The 15,675-nt window shown below is 44.9% G+C and overlaps 2 protein-coding genes across 3 annotated transcripts in view; one reads left to right on the plus strand and one right to left on the minus strand.

The window, feature by feature from the left end:
- LOC137419088 (zinc finger MYM-type protein 6-like) overlaps positions 1 to 11,432 on the minus strand; it is a 30,259-nt gene extending 18,827 nt beyond the window's left edge. The window contains exon 1 of one of the 2 annotated variants that reach the window (XM_078770921.1): positions 11,087 to 11,432. In XM_078770921.1, coding sequence (XP_078627047.1) covers positions 11,087 to 11,108 — 22 coding nt within the window. In that variant the 5' untranslated portion in view covers positions 11,109 to 11,432. Of the gene's footprint in view, positions 1 to 7,976; positions 8,075 to 11,086 lie in introns of those variants that run through there. The other variant, XM_068105274.2, reaches the window with a different exon arrangement.
- The window catches only part of LOC137426137 (glutamate receptor 4-like), a 457,447-nt gene that overhangs the window by 338,286 nt on the left and 103,486 nt on the right, over positions 1 to 15,675 (plus strand). The window lies entirely within an intron of this gene.

A 15,675-nucleotide genomic window follows, 5' to 3' on the forward strand; every position in this document is an offset into this window, starting at 1 on the left:
TCGCTTTAACTTGGGCAAAGGCATCCTGGCATTTGTCATCCCAAACAAACTTGGTCTCTTTCCTCAGCAAATTCGTTAAAGGGGCTACCACATCAGAAAAATTCCTGCAGAACTGCCGGTACCAACCAGTCATACCCAAGAATCTCATAAGCTCCTTCTTCCCTTTTGGAACTTGGAAGCGATCAATGGCTTCTATCTTGGCTGTCACTGGTTGCACCTGACCCTTACCTACTACAGGGCCTAGGAACACCACCTGTGCTTTTACAAACTCACTCTTAGATAAGTTGATGGTCAAACCTGCCTCGGTCAGTTTCTTGAAAAATGCATGAATTTGTTTAATATGATCTTCCATGGTCATGGTATGGATGATGACATCATCCAGATAAGCCTCCACCCCCTCAAGGTCTGCAATAAGCTTATTAATCCGCCGTTGAAATGTTGCAGGCACGTTTTTCAATCCTAAGGGAAGAACCTTGTACTGATACAACCCATTTGGTGTGACTAAAGCCGAGATTTCCTTGGCTCTATCAGTAAGATGAATCTGCCAATACCCTTTCAGCAAGTCAAATTTAGTTACAAATTTAGCTGGGCCTATTCTATCAATACAGTTATCAATCCTCGGGATGGGATATGAGTCGGTCTTGGTCACTGCATTAACCCGTTTTAAATCCGTACAACAGCGAAAACTGCCATTGGGTTTTGGAACCAATACACATGGTGAGATCCATTCCCTGCTGCTTGGTTCGATGATGTCATTCTCCAACATATACTGAACTTCCTTCCGAAGATAATCCATCTTCATAGGGTTCATCCGATAGGGGTGTTGTTTCACAGGAGTGGCTTCCCCCACCTCAATATGATATACCAAGTCAGTACGACCAGGTACATCTGTGAACAAATGTGCAAACTCAAAAATTAGGCTGGATAGTTTCCTTGTTGTTTCCTCGTCAAATGACCTAATTTCTCGTCTAAATTACTCAACACTTCCGGGTTCGTCAATCTGGGACAAGCCTGGTCATCAAAGTTATCAAACTTCACACCGGCCTCAACCTCTGGATTCTCTTGCACCCCGACTACAGGCACGACAGGTGAGACAGGAACCATTTTTTCCACCGGCTTCCTCTCATAATATTTCTTCAGTCGGTTGACATGACACAGCTGCCACTTTTTCCGTCGGTCGGGAGTTGTCACCACGTAATCTGTTTCATTAACCCTCCTTTCGATTGCATTGGGACCAAAATACCTAGCCTGTAGTCGCTGACCTGGAACAGGAAGCAACACTAACACCCGGTCCTCGGGACTGAAATTTCTTATCTGAGATTTCTTGTCATGTCTCACTTTCATTTTATCCTGTGTCACTTTCAAGTTTCCTCTCGCAACTTCACAAGCCTTTGCCAATCTGTGCCTAACCGTTGACACATACTCTACCACTGTTGACTGCGACTCCTCCTGTAGCCACTGTTCTTTCACAAATTTCAATGGTCCTCGAACGGTGTGTCCAAACACAAGTTCAAAAGGACTGAATCCGAATGACTCTTGAACAGATTCCCTCGTAGCAAACAGCAATAAGGGTATTCCCTCATCCCAATCCTTGTCACATTCAAAACAGTACGTTCTGATCATATTCTTCAATGTCTGGTGAAACCTTTCCAAGGCCCCTTGGCTCTCGGGATGTTAAGTACTTGATCTTACTTGCTCCACTCCCAACAGGTGTACCACAACAGGTCCATATTTCCTTTTCCCTCTGGTAACCAATCCAAGGCTACCTCTTCTCATGTTCCTTGTCCCACTAGAGATTCTACCACCAATGTCTGAATCCCTGCTTTCTTCATACTAACTCGGACCTCAAAGTTATAATATTTGGCCAATATCATAAGTTCCGATCTTTTTAACGCCTGGAATTGTGCCTTGTTAGGGGACGTCGCAAACTTTTCTACTTCAAACACCATTGTGACTATTAGTTAGCACCTGTTAACCTTCACACAAAAAAATTCCAAATTTTCAGAAATACAAATTTGGGAATGTTAGGAAATTCCAAATTTGGGAATTTTGGGAATGTTAGCAAATTCAATCCCGGACGAGCCCCTAATTTCTGTTAAGTGCTCCTCCCCAAAACCCGGCCACGGTGTACCTCCGAGCCCCGAAAGGAGTCACGGCAGAAAGATGTGCTATTATGTGTGTTAATGACCAATGGTGAAACCATACCAATCAATTGTTACCAAAACCAAGTATTGTATTAAAACCAAACAATAATAACAAGTAACACACATACAAGAAAACCTCACTTGCACAGCAAACACCATATAATTTCTATGATGGTACCACCAATTCCCTGAATCAATAACTCACGGTATTCCCACGTGAGCAATCGGTAACATCCCCCAAAGTCACTGTGTCACGATACCAGGCCAAAGTGGATCCCCTTGGCTCTCGCGATCACAAGAAAAGGTCGTACTGAGACCTGAACCCAGAACGCCTAACAGTCGACGCTGCAGAAGAGCCGCTTGGTGAGGTGCCGGGCCCACGTCGGTCTGGTAACAGTTCACCCAAAAGGCGACTGGGAATTCACACCTTCGGTTCACCAGACAATGACGCTGACATGAACGATCAGCGGTTCCCAAGCAGAGAACCGCGAAGAACCGCGAGTTCCCAAGCGAAATCCACGACACACATGAGAACCAGGCGAAGGGCTGGTGCGAGGTGAAATGGCGGACGGGCCGGTAATGGAGGCGTACCTGCTCTCCAGCGATGATTCACTTTCGGAACCAAAAGCAAAACCCGTCACGCAGGTTTATTTGCCACAGCAATAACGACACTGTCACAGGAATCCCTTTCCCGGGGAAACCAATATTCGCTCGTGACCAATGTCCACCAGCGTCCGCTCGACACCTCGAAGCAGATAGGCCTTCCTTTCCCGATCTCAATCGATCCGCTCGCCCGGCTCTTCTTCTTCCGTTTTCCCCCTCACCCATCTCGTTTTCCTTCTGAGACATTATTTTTTACCTTTGAAGACAGTTATCTCCATTTCACACTCAAACTGTAACAATAATAGCACATGAAAATAAAAATGCTTCAAGTGGCTGACAACCACAAAGACAGAAGTGACGAATCCGTAACAATATATATATATATATATATATATATATATATATATATATATATATATATATATATATATATATGTATATATATATATATATATATATAATATATATTATATATATATATATATATATATATATATATATATATATATATATATATTATATATATCTATATATATAAAGTAGAGTTGGCCTCTATCTATGATCTCTAAGATCTCGAGAACCCGTGGACGGATTTGCGAGCGGAAAGTACTGTTCGACTCGGGATGGTCCCAGGAATGTCACGGAGACATAAAATTTAAAAAATTTCGGGTTTTAAAATTAGCGCATAATTAGCACTAGCAGAAGAGAGAGGGGATTCGAAGGGAGGGAGCGCAGCGCTTCTAGCGCTTCTGACTACAGCACACCTTAAAATTAAAAAAAACTTCGGGTTTTAAAATTAGTGTGTTACGCGTAATTAGCGTCTATCTATATCTATATATATAAAGTAGAGTTGGCCTCTGTGTCTGTATCCTCTACAATCTCTAAGATCTCGAGAACCCGTGGACGGATTTGCGAGCGGAAAGTACTGTTCGACTCGGGATGGTCCCAGGAATGTCACGGAGACATAAACATTTATAATCACTTGCTAGCGAATAAATAATAACGCATAAATACCTTTCAGCAGCGCGTAAAATAATCCTTCGTTTCAAGTCACTCTCACAAATAGCTTTCCGGAAATGACGGGTCGAAGTGGTCGAGCTGTTAGCATGACGCCTTATCTTTTCAGAGTCCGGGGTTCGAATCACCCCTCTGACATTTATTTTTCGCTTTTATCACGTCCTTTCCCGCACAATTTTTTGGGACAGATCCCGTTGAGTGTTTTATTAAAGTTATTGTTTTGTCATTTTCTTATTGTTTTCATGTTTATTTGGCTTGAAACAAAAAAATTATGCCGCCGTTAGGCGTTATGACATCCGATCATAATGCAGCTAATTAGCTTCTAAAAACCAAGAGTCTGGCAATATAGAAACGCTCTGGCACTGTAGACATTTATCTGCCATGCGGTTTCAATATTCGATTGGTAAAGTTCTACAACACAATAAACTATACTAGCGTGTTTTTATTTGCATAATTTAACAAGCCGCGTACAAACTCACTACCGTCTATCTCATATCTCAAGTTTTAAAGTGTGTCTTACTTTGCATAATTATAGATTCTGCCAATTTCTGGTGTCGACAACCACAGACTAACGTCTACCAGTGTCACGTTTGTTTTAATTTGCATAATTTAAAAAGCCGCGTACAAACTCACTACCGTCCATCTAATCTCAAGTTTTGCCCGCATACAACACCACTACCGTCTACCGGACCGCCTGCAACCCCACTACCATTAACCAGCCTGCCGGCAACACCCACTACCGTCTACCAGGCCACCTACAACACCGGTAACAGGTGAGTTAACAATATTAACTTCTATATATATAAAGTAGAGTTGGCCCTCTGTGTCTGTATCCTGATCTATGTATGATCTCTAAGATCTCGAGAACCCGTGGACGGATTTGCGAGCGGAAAGTACTGTTCGACTCGGGATGGTCCCAGGAATGTCACGGAGACATAAACATTTATAATCACTTGCTAGCGAATAAATAATAACGCATAAATACCTTTCAGCAGCGCGTAAAATAATCTTTCGAAGGGAGGGAGCGCAGCGCTTCTAGCGCTTCTGACTACAGCACACCTTAAAATTAAAACAACTTCGGGTTTTAAAATTAGTGTGTTACGCGTAATTAGCGCTAGCAGAAGAGGGAGGGAATCTAAGGGAGGGAGCGCAGTGCTCCCTCCAGCGCTTCTGTTAGCGTAATTAGCGTATTTCGGAACGTTAATTTTTCAACTTCATTATTCGGAATCAGTACGTCCCAGAGAACCTTCGTAACGTTAATTTTTCAACTTCATCCGATTGACATGGGACCAACGGCATGTGACAAAGAGTGAAACATACAGGCTACATTTATTTGACGACAATGAGTTCCGACTTCCGACCTCGGTGGGATGACAGGCTGAGTCAACCCCCTGGTGTGAAGGAGGGAGGAGGAGGGGAGGGGGAAGAGAAGGGGAGGGGAACGAGGGGGAAGGGAGAGGGGGAGGGAGGGGAGGGGAGGGGAGACAGGGGGGGAAGGGGGAGGGGGTGAGAGGGGAGGGGAGGGGGAGGGGAGATGGGGAGAAAGGGGGGGGGGGGTGAGGAGGGGAGAGAGGGAGGGGCCCTTCTTCCCCTGGGCACCCCCGCACCCTTCCCTCCCCCCTCCCTTCCCCCCTTCCCCCCCTCCACCCCCTCCCCCTCCCAACCCCACTTCCCCCTCCCCTCCTCTTCCCCCTCCCCTCCTCACTCCCCCCCTCCGCTCCCCCCGTTCCCTCCTCCCCTCCTCTTCCCCCCTCCCCTCCTCCTCCCACTCCCGTGCAAAGCCGGGTACCTCTGCTAGTATATATATATATATATATTATATATATATATATATATATATATATATATAATATATATATATAATATATATATATATATATATACAGACTTGGCATTTAATATGGAATATATTTTTTTTCCTTGACTTGGGTTTACTTTCTTAACTCAGTGTATCAATCTGGTGAGTTTCTTTTACACTTTGGTGATTTATTTGTTAAAAGAACCATGTAACTGATTGTCTGTCGCAGCAAGAATTCAACAACAGGATTATATCACAGGTGGCGTGGCAAAATGTACGGACAGGTGCATTTGATGATTGGCTTCACAGTCGGGTATACAAGGGTTGTTGCGTTCTGTATTAGTGGAAAACAACTGCTGCACGTCTCCAAAAGTTATTGCTGCTTCCTCTGGAGATGGTCCGTCAACTCGACAATGCTGTTTGTCATGGAGTGGTGGCTTTACGAAATTACAGCATGAAACAGCATGCAATTGCTCGGCAGATATGGCATCACTCAAGGTCAGGTGTCATAGATCCTGAAACGAAAATGCTCAGAGGGGTGTCCCTACTCCAATACCAAGGCCAGGACGTCCCCCGCAGAACCACAAGGAGGGAATGATCGCCAGCTGCACACGGTTAGTCCGCAATGGCTGTACCAAGTCAGCTAATCGGCTTAGGGCTGAGTGGGCAGCAACTGACAAATGTGCCTGTATCCAGAAGGCTAGTCAACCAACGACTGGTTCAAGCAGGCTATCGTGCCAAGCATCCCCCTGAGAAAGCCACGCCTGACCAGACAACACCGCCAGCGCCGATTGCAGTGGGAAAGAGAGCACCATCAATGGCAGCCGGGACACTGGAATACCATCAATGGCAGCCGGGACACTGGAATCACCTGTTCTTCAGTGACGAGTCTAGAATTCTGGTCTATCATCAAGATGGCCACGTCCGAGTGCGCAGACAAGTGCATGAAGCCTACAACAAAGATTGTATAGTGCCAAGAGTCCAAGCTGGAGGTGGTGGGGTGACCGTTTGGGCTGCTTTTCATGCAGTGGGCAAAACTGACCTGGTTGTTCTGAATGGAAACCTGAACCAGTTCAAGTACAGGGCCATTCTGGAAGAAACATTGCTTCCATTTGCTCATGCAGCCTTTCGAGGAAACCTTGTCTTCCAAGATGACAATGCACGGCCTCATCCTGCTCGCATGATCCAACACTTTCTTGCTGACCGTGGTGTAAAGCATATGGAGTGGCCTGCCATGTCCCCGGATATGAATCCGAAAGAGAACTTGTGGGCGGAATTAACGCGTCAAATCGACCGCTTGGACCAGCAGCTGACCTCTGTGCATGAATTGCAGCAGGCTATTGTCACTGCATGGCAAGCGATTCCTGTCCAAACCTTGGCAAATCTCGTGAACAGCATGCCTCAACGTGTACGTGCTCTCCTGAATGCTCGTGGGGGTTACACGAAGTACTGAACTGTCATTTTACTGTCCGTAATCCCAGTCGTAATTTAACTTTTGTTTTTATGAAAAAAAATTTTGGCTAATGTGCAAAATAAAGAGATACTTCTGGAAAACGTACAGAAGTTTAACACAGTACTGTCCATGAATTGAGTTCGATATCAGTTTACATCACTTTCAAGGATCAATTTATTTGTTTCGAAATGTCAAATGTGGTTTTTGTTTCTTTTAAAGGTGACATTAACAAAATCTAGAATAATTTCAACATAATTCCAATGAACTTTTGGTTCTCAGACATCTTGAAAAGTAAGTTCACCCCCACAAAAAAATATTCCATATTAAATGCCAAGTCTGTATATATATATATATATATATATATATATATATATATATATATATATATATATATATATATATATATATATATATATATATATATATATAAATATATATATATGTATATGTATATATATATATATATATATATATATATATATATATATATATATATATATATGTATATATATATATATATATATATATATATATATATATATATATATATATATATATATATGTATATATATATATATATATATATAATTATGTATATATATATATATATATATATATATATATATATATATATATATATATATATACATACATATTCTAGCTGAATGCACCCGGCGTTGCCCGGGTTCTTTTTGAATGAATTTAATATTTGCGAAATGGACCTAGCCCGGACAAGGCGGCCTCGACCGGCCTCGCCACCGAGCCTATAACCTTTCCGGGGCCCGTCTCGACAATTTTTTTTTCATAGGTTTCCTCCTATCTTTCACCGTTCAGGAGATTAGCGCGTGCAGACAAACACACAAACAAACAAAAATTTTCTTTTATATATTTAATAATAATAATATATAGAATAGAAGAAGAAGATAAGCAATTAGTATTGCTTTAACTTGGACAGGTTTACCTTGGTACGTCGTTGGGAGCATTACTTGGACTTGTGTAACTACATAGCGCAGACAGCTCTCAACCCCCATGGAAACCCACTGACAGCCCCCTTGGAGGGGTCACAACCCACTGTTTGAGATACACTGCTCTAGATGGCCTATTGCAGCTAAAGCCTGAAACCTACTCCCTTTTTAATCTATCTACTCAGCAACCCTTCCTCCATTCCTCTCCACCCTTTCACACATTTCCCACAAAGTCTTCATCCATTCCCCAGTTATACCCTCTCCCTCACTACCTTTTCTACCCTTTCACCCCTGAGCACTAGTTGCAATTTTAAGCTAATTCAGTTCAGCGGTGCAGGAGCTGCATGCAGGTCAAACAACCAAACATCTCAAATTATCATGGTAATTTACAATGTTTATGGTTTTCATGCAGAGAATTGACATATTTTATTGCACTAGTAATTTGCACGTGCCCACACGGGATCCTAAAGGGGGTGGGAATGAAAGCGGCAAAAATGCAAATGGTGTCTTCTGTCATCAAGCGAGCAAGCTGGGAGCAACAATTCACATTAATTACCACATGTGATGCAATATAAATGCTCTCATGGCAGCGAGCTGCTCCGTTTGAAACTGCTTGTTCGATATTTGTAGCTTTTTTGATGCCGAGGGTCCATAATTTATTTGAGGGTTGGTGTCAAAGCCAGTGACCAATTGCAAATGAATAGCAGGATTACGAGTTGTCATACGCACTACCACCAGGAACATGTAATACCCACGACACGATACGCATTCACATGGAGAATTTACGTCATCACTTACACTGAAATATACAGAGTTAGGAATGTTTTTTTAACCATGAAAACCTTCCCAAGTCCAACTATCTTGCAGAGTTTCTTGCAAAAAGCAGGGACCTCTGGAAATTCCACGTAATGTAAAACGTAACTTCAGGACATAACCACTCCCCAAAGCCTAAACTCCCATCTCCCAACTCTGTCGCCTCTCTGCCCTCCCACCCAAACTCTCTTCCCCTTCCCCTTTCTTCTTCAACTCCTCAAATCCCCCACCAATTCCTTAAAAAACCCCCAAAGTCTCTATCCTTTCTCTGAACTCCAATCCCCTCTCTGCCACCCCACCTATCCCCCTCCCCCCCAACCTCAATCTGTTTTCCTCTCCCCTTTTCCTCAAGCCCTCAACTCCCCACCCAAACACCAGGTCCGCAGCACGCCCCCCCCCCCGCCCCCAAATCCCAAGCCCACAATTCCCGAGGCGAACAGTCATTTCCAGTCATGTGCTGAGGACAGTGAATTTTTTTTTTTTTTGTATACAGGATCGAGGCTCGTGAAAGAGCTAACATTTATCACACCAAAAAAATCAAACAGACACACAAAACATGTAATAAGGGTATTGGTAGACAAGATGGGAAGAGATGGGGAAGCACAAACACAACATTTGAGAGCAGGGAAATCGGGAGATCTGTGGGAGGGCTTGGGGGGAGGAGGCGTGGGAAGGGGGGGAGGGGTGTGAGAAGTATAAAACACAAGGACACTGCAAGGTCTTCCAGGAAGGAAGTTGGTATTTCAAAAAAAGTGAATCTGAGGTGAAATTAGGCGGGGTAGAAAAGATCAAGGTTTTGGATGGGTGAAGATAAGAGATGGTGGTGAACAGCTGTTTTAAAGACCTGGAGGGGGGGAGTGGGATTGAAGAGAGTGAGGGAGTTTGTTCCAGAGGCGGGAGAAAAGAGGAATGAAGGAGTGAAGGTGAGCAGAGAGCCTTGATTTTGGCAGTTTAACCATAAGAGGGTTGCAGGCAGATCTTGTGCGATCTGCAGGAATATTTGTGGGACAGAGCACAGAGAGAGCTGGGGGAGCAAGGACGGAGAGGACTCGGTAGAAGACAGAAAGCCCACCAACCTGCCTGCGGTGAGTAAGTGAAAGGCCCTCGGAGTTAGCTTCATCACGTGGGAGATTCCAATGATTCTGAAAGCTTTGGTTTCAACAGCGTGAAGCCGAGCTAGGTGTGAGGCAGGAGCACCGGCCCAGAGGGGAGAACAGTATTCCATTGAGCTGCGGATTAAAGCCTTGTATGTGGTGATGAGCTCAGGTGTGCCAAGGAAAGACTTCCCACGACGGAGGATGCCCAGTCGGCGACTGGCTTTGGAGGCCAGATTTGAAATGTGGTTTTCCCAGGAAAGATCATGGCAGATAGTGAGACCCAAAAGCTTAAGTGACAGAACTTCTTGGAGAGGATTATTCAGAAAGTGGATGGGAGGGTTGTCCAGTCGATCTTTTCGGAGAGACATCGTAAGAGTGTGAGATTTGTCAGGATTGAAAGACATGTGCCACTTGTTTGCCCAGTCTGTGATTTTGTCCAGGTCTGCAGAGAGTGAGGAGGCTGCAGACTGACGATCGGAAGGATGAGGAATGGAGCGGCAGAGAGTGGAGTCATCCGCAAAGGTATAGAGAGGATTTTCAAGAGAGTCGGAGAGATCATTGATGAAGACCAGAAAATGCACAGGGCCCAGAACACTGCCTTGGGGAACTCCAGCCTGAACAGGAAGGGGAGATGAGAGAAACCCATTCAGGGCCACACGTTGACTACGACTAGAGAGGAAGTCCGCAAGCCAAGCGTGGCGATTTCCATGGATACCATAGGAGGAGAGTTTGGTGAGCAGAGCGGGGTGCCAGACCATATCGAAGGCACATATATCAAGGGAGACAGAAGCCATAAACATTTTTTCATTTCTCCAAAACATTTTTTTTTCTCTTTTTTTTTCCAGAATATTTTTTTATTCCATTTTTTTTTCAGAAGATTTTTTCAGAATTTTTTTTCCCGAAGAAGAAGAAGAAGAAACCTTTTTTCCAAACGAGAAGCCATAAATGACAAATTGCATCATCGATGTTCTTGCTTTGCTCTTTTTATCACTTACTCGTGATCTGGTATTGGATTGTGGGATGAATGGAGGCCTATATGCCAGCTGTTTTTGTGTTTCCATGGCACGAGCATGGATTGCTTCATGTCCATGTTGGACGTGGTGGCATGTGGGATGCGTGGTTCATCGACCTTCCGTTAGGTGTTGTGTGCTTGTGTGTGTGGTTTTTGAGACCGAGTGTTGCCGTTATTTGCTCACCTTGTCTAGTTGCTTGCACCATCCAATTTTTGCCATTCTGTGTCAGAGGTGAGGGTATAGCCACAATCTCCCCAGTTAGACCACCCTCTCAGCTCTTGGCATCAATCTGTGTCGTTTCTTCCAGTATCGATCTGTCATTTGTTGAATGTCGTGTCTATAGGACACGGATCCCATCAAAGTCAATTTTGTGGCCAGATTGCAGGCAATGACACGCTATTGCTGACTGTGTCAGTGTCACCTTTCCCAGTCTAACTGCTCTATCATGTTCATCTCGTCTTTGTTTCAAATTTCTTCCAGTTTCACCAATGTAGAATTGGTCACAGCCTCTGCATGGCGAATCGTAAACAACTCTGGATTTATCACCAGTTGACATTGTGTCCTTTATTTTTGGAATGTCATTACCGATAGTGCGTAGAGGCTTGTAGGCTATACACCAATCCGTTCGCTGCATACTATCTTGCCGATCTTTTCGGAGAGGCCCAGGTAGTACGGCAGTACACAGTGCCCAAGCGTGTCTGGCTCTTTCCGTTCTGTCCATTTTGGTTCTTTCAAGTTGGGGAGTATCCCTTTGCTATACCCATTATTGAGCAGCACTCCTCTAACTAAGTTGATTTATTTAATTGCATCAGCTTTGGAAGATGACAGGTGCTGCCAGAAGGTGCTGCCAAAGCCCATGCTCCACTGTGTTTGTGGGTTGCCGGGAAAAAAAACCCAGTAATCTGTTGGTGTGGGTTGGTTTCCTGTAAACCGAGAGTCTGTCTCTCTCTCTCTCTCTGTCTCTGTCTCTGTCTCTGTCTCTCTCTCTGTCTCTCTGTCTCTGTATATTTCTGTCTCTTTCTTTATATTTCTGTCTGTCTGTTTCTCTGTCTCTCTCTCCCCACCTATCTCTCCTGCACCCCTCTCTCTCTCTCTCTCTTCCCCCCTATCTCTCTCTCTCTCTCTCTCTCTCTCTCTCTCTCTCTGCCTCTCTCTGCCTCTCTATGCCTTAAAATTGTTCAGTAGGTACATATATGTTGTGTCGATCCCTTTATAAGAGCAGGTAGCAGTGATTTTTTTTGTTTTTATGGAAAAGGATCAAAAGGATGTCTAACATGTATCGGGAAATGCTACTTTTGTGAGGTGAAATTATGAAATTCGCCTGAAGAAGGTTAGAAACAGTTAACCAATGAAGAAAGGTTAGAAACAGGCGAGAACATTCAGAAGTGGAGGACAAAGTATGTTGGATGTTTGCAGTTGACTGTATTTGGAACACTAATTATCCAGTATCTTGAAGAAAAAAATCTGAAAGATGTCACACGGTTGACAATGCCACATACAAGTTGACAACGCCATGCCCAAACAAAGTGAAACTAAATGTTCTCACAAAGTGTAGTCGAGGCCTGCATCCAAAGTGGATTTCGTTGTTACATGACAATGCCTCTCCCACCACATTTCTAAATCAAGAGTTGAGACAGTGAGAGATTTCCCACCCTCTCGCCACCCCCCCCCCCCCCCACCCCCTCTCTCTCTCTCTCTGAGAGACAGTGAGAGATTCAGGCTTGGAGGGTCTTCCACACTCCACATCATCTTCAAAGCCAAGATCTCACCATCAGATTTTTAGCTGCTTGGGTCCCTAAGTTATTCTGCTCATAAAACGTAAGCAACAATCTATATTCGCTTTAAGCATACAGGCTCTTGTTTGGATTTAGGACACCGTGTATTTATATTCCTGCTGATTATGTTTGAAAACACAGCGAGGGTCGAGGTCTCCACCTGAGTCAATCAGCTTGACTTCCTTGTGCTGGTCGTTTCTTTGCTTCTGTTGCTGGTGCATGGCTTGCGACAGCTAATATAACAGCTGGGTATCTTGGCCCATCATTTCACAAAAACCACCGAGATTAGTCCCCCCGTGGTGAATGACATCTTTCTCTCCCCAACACGGCTTCTTCCCTCAATTAGAGGAACTGCACATTGGGATAGCTTGTCGCTATCTTCATAATTTCCTTGTACAACAGCTTATCTTTTACATTCTCAGCAAATTGATCGCTTAACATTCTGTTCCAATGAGGAACATCTGATATGTAGACTTTTATTAAATATTCGATAAATCAATCTCCCCAGAGCATTTTTTTTTTTTTTTTTTTTTTGGGGGGGGGGGGGGGGGATACAGAGTCGAGGCTCGTGAAAGAACTAACATTTATCAAACAAACAAATCAAACAAACAAGCAAACAAAGTATATAAAAAGGGGAGCGGTCGACAAGATAGGGCGAGAAGGGGAGGAAGCACACAAACACAACATTTGAGAGCAGGGACATCGGGAGATGTTTTTGGAGGGAGAGGGCATGGGGGGAGGCAGGATAGGTATAAAACGCAAGGACACCAAGGACTTCCAGGAAAGAAGTCAAAAGTCACCTAAAAAAGTGGATTTGGGGTGAAATTAGCGGGGGTAGAAAAGATCAAGGTTTTGGATTGGGGAAGATAAGAGATGGTGGTGAACAGCCGTTTTAACGACCTGGAGGGAGGAGTGGGATTGAAGAGAGTGAGGGAGTTTGTTCCAGAGGCGGGAGAAAAGGGGAATGAAAGAGTGAAGGTGAGCAGAGAGTCTTGATTTTGGCAGTTTAACCATTAGAGGGTTGCAGGCAGATCTTGTGCGACCTGCAGGAATATTTGGGGGACAGAGCCCAGAGAGAGCTAGGGGGGGGGGGAAAGGCCGGAGAGGAGGCGGTATAAGACGGAAAGACCACCAACCTGCCTGCGGTGATTAAGTGAAAGGCCCTCGGAGATAGCGTCATCGCGGGAGATTCCAATGATTCTGAACGCTTTGGTTTCAACAGCGTGAAGACGAGCTAGGTGTGAGACAGGAGCACCAGCCCAGAGGGGAGAGCAGTACTCCATTGAGCTGCGGATGAAAGCCTTGTACGGGGTGAGGAGCTCAGGTGTGCCAAGGAAGGACTTCGCACGACGGAGGATGCCCAGTCGGCGACTGGCTTTGGAGGCCAGCTTGGAAATGTGGTTTTCCCAGGAAAGATCATGGCAGATAGTGAGACCCAAAAGCTTGAGTGACAGAACTTCTTGGAGAGGATTATTCAGAAAGTGGATGGGAGGGTTGTCCAGTCGGTCTTTTCGGAGAGACATCGTAAGAGTGTGAGATTTGTCAGGATTGAAAGACATGTTCCACTTGTTTGCCCAGTCTGTGATTTTGTCCAGGTCTGCAGAGAGTGAGGAGGCTGCAGACTGCCGATCTGAGGGATGAGGAATGGAGCGGCAGAGAGTGGAGTCATCAGCAAAGAGATAGAGAGGATTTTCAAGAGAGTCGGAGAGATCATTGATGAAGACCAGAAAAAGCACAGGGCCCAGAACACTGCCTTGGGGAACTCCAGCCTGAACAGGAAGAGGAGATGAGAGAAACCCATTCAGGGCCACACGTTGACTGCGACTAGAGAGGAAGTCCGCCAGCCATGCATGGAGATTTCCATGGATACCAAAGGAGGAGAGTTTGGTGAGCAGAGCGGGGTGCCAGACCGTATCGAAGGCACGTGATATGTCGAGGGAGACAGCTCTAATTTCCTGTTTGGCATTGAGGACCTCCATCCATTGTTGAGACAGCAGAAGCAGCATGTCCAGAGTAGAGTGACCTGGTCTGAAACCAAAGTGATGATCAGAGATCAAGCCATTGGAGAAGAGGAAAGATTTCATATCCGAAGCAATGATGGATTCCATGACTTTGCTGATAATTGGGAGAAGGCTGATTGGTCTGTAGTTGCTAGGATCTGTTTTTGCACATTTTGTGCAAAGCGGTGATGTTGGCTGATTTCCAAGCAGATGGCAGTTGACCTTGAGCAACAGAGAGGGTGAAGAGAACAGAGAGAGGGAGTGAAAGAGCGGAAGAACAGGATTTTAGGACCCGTGGGCTGATGCCGTCAGGTCCAGTTGCTGAATCAGAGTCGAGGGTTGACAGAAACTTTTCCACCTTGTCAGGAGGAAAGGACACGGAGTCCAGGAGCAGCTGGGTATGACTGGGTATGGTGGGTACAGAGAGGGATGGGTTTGGGACACAAGATTTAGAGGCAAACACAGAGTTGAGGCATTCAGCTTTTTCACGTGCGGAGTCAGCTGTGTAGCCGTTTGAGGTAAGGGAGGGGATGGAGGGGGAACAAACACCAGAAACAGATTTGACCAGATGCCACCAGGATTTGGAAGAGGGAGACAGATAAGAGAGTTCGGTCTTGAGAACGGAGAGATATTGTTTCCTGGCTCGCCTGAGGGTGGACACACACTTGTTTCGGGCTTTGTGAAAGGAAATGAGATTTCCTTCCGTTGGATTTGCTTTCCAGGAGACGAAGGCAAGTTGTTTCTGGGCAACAGCCTCACCACAAGAATCCGTGTACCATGGACGGGAGGAAGGGTATGACAACTGAAGACGAGATGGGATAAATCTGTGCATGAGAGAGAGCAATTTACTTTGGAAGAATTCCAGGATGAGTTGATGTCAGAGGTGGTAGAGATGGGAGACCAGTCCAGATGATTGACGGCTGCTTGAAGACCGTGCCAGTTGGCCTGAGTGAAATGCCAGACTCGTCGACGCTGATCAGGCTCCCTGAGAATGGTC

The sequence above is a fragment of the Myxine glutinosa genome, chromosome 1 (genome assembly GCF_964187855.1).
Source record: "Myxine glutinosa chromosome 1, kmMyxGlut1.1, whole genome shotgun sequence".
NCBI lineage: Eukaryota > Metazoa > Chordata > Myxini > Myxiniformes > Myxinidae > Myxine > Myxine glutinosa.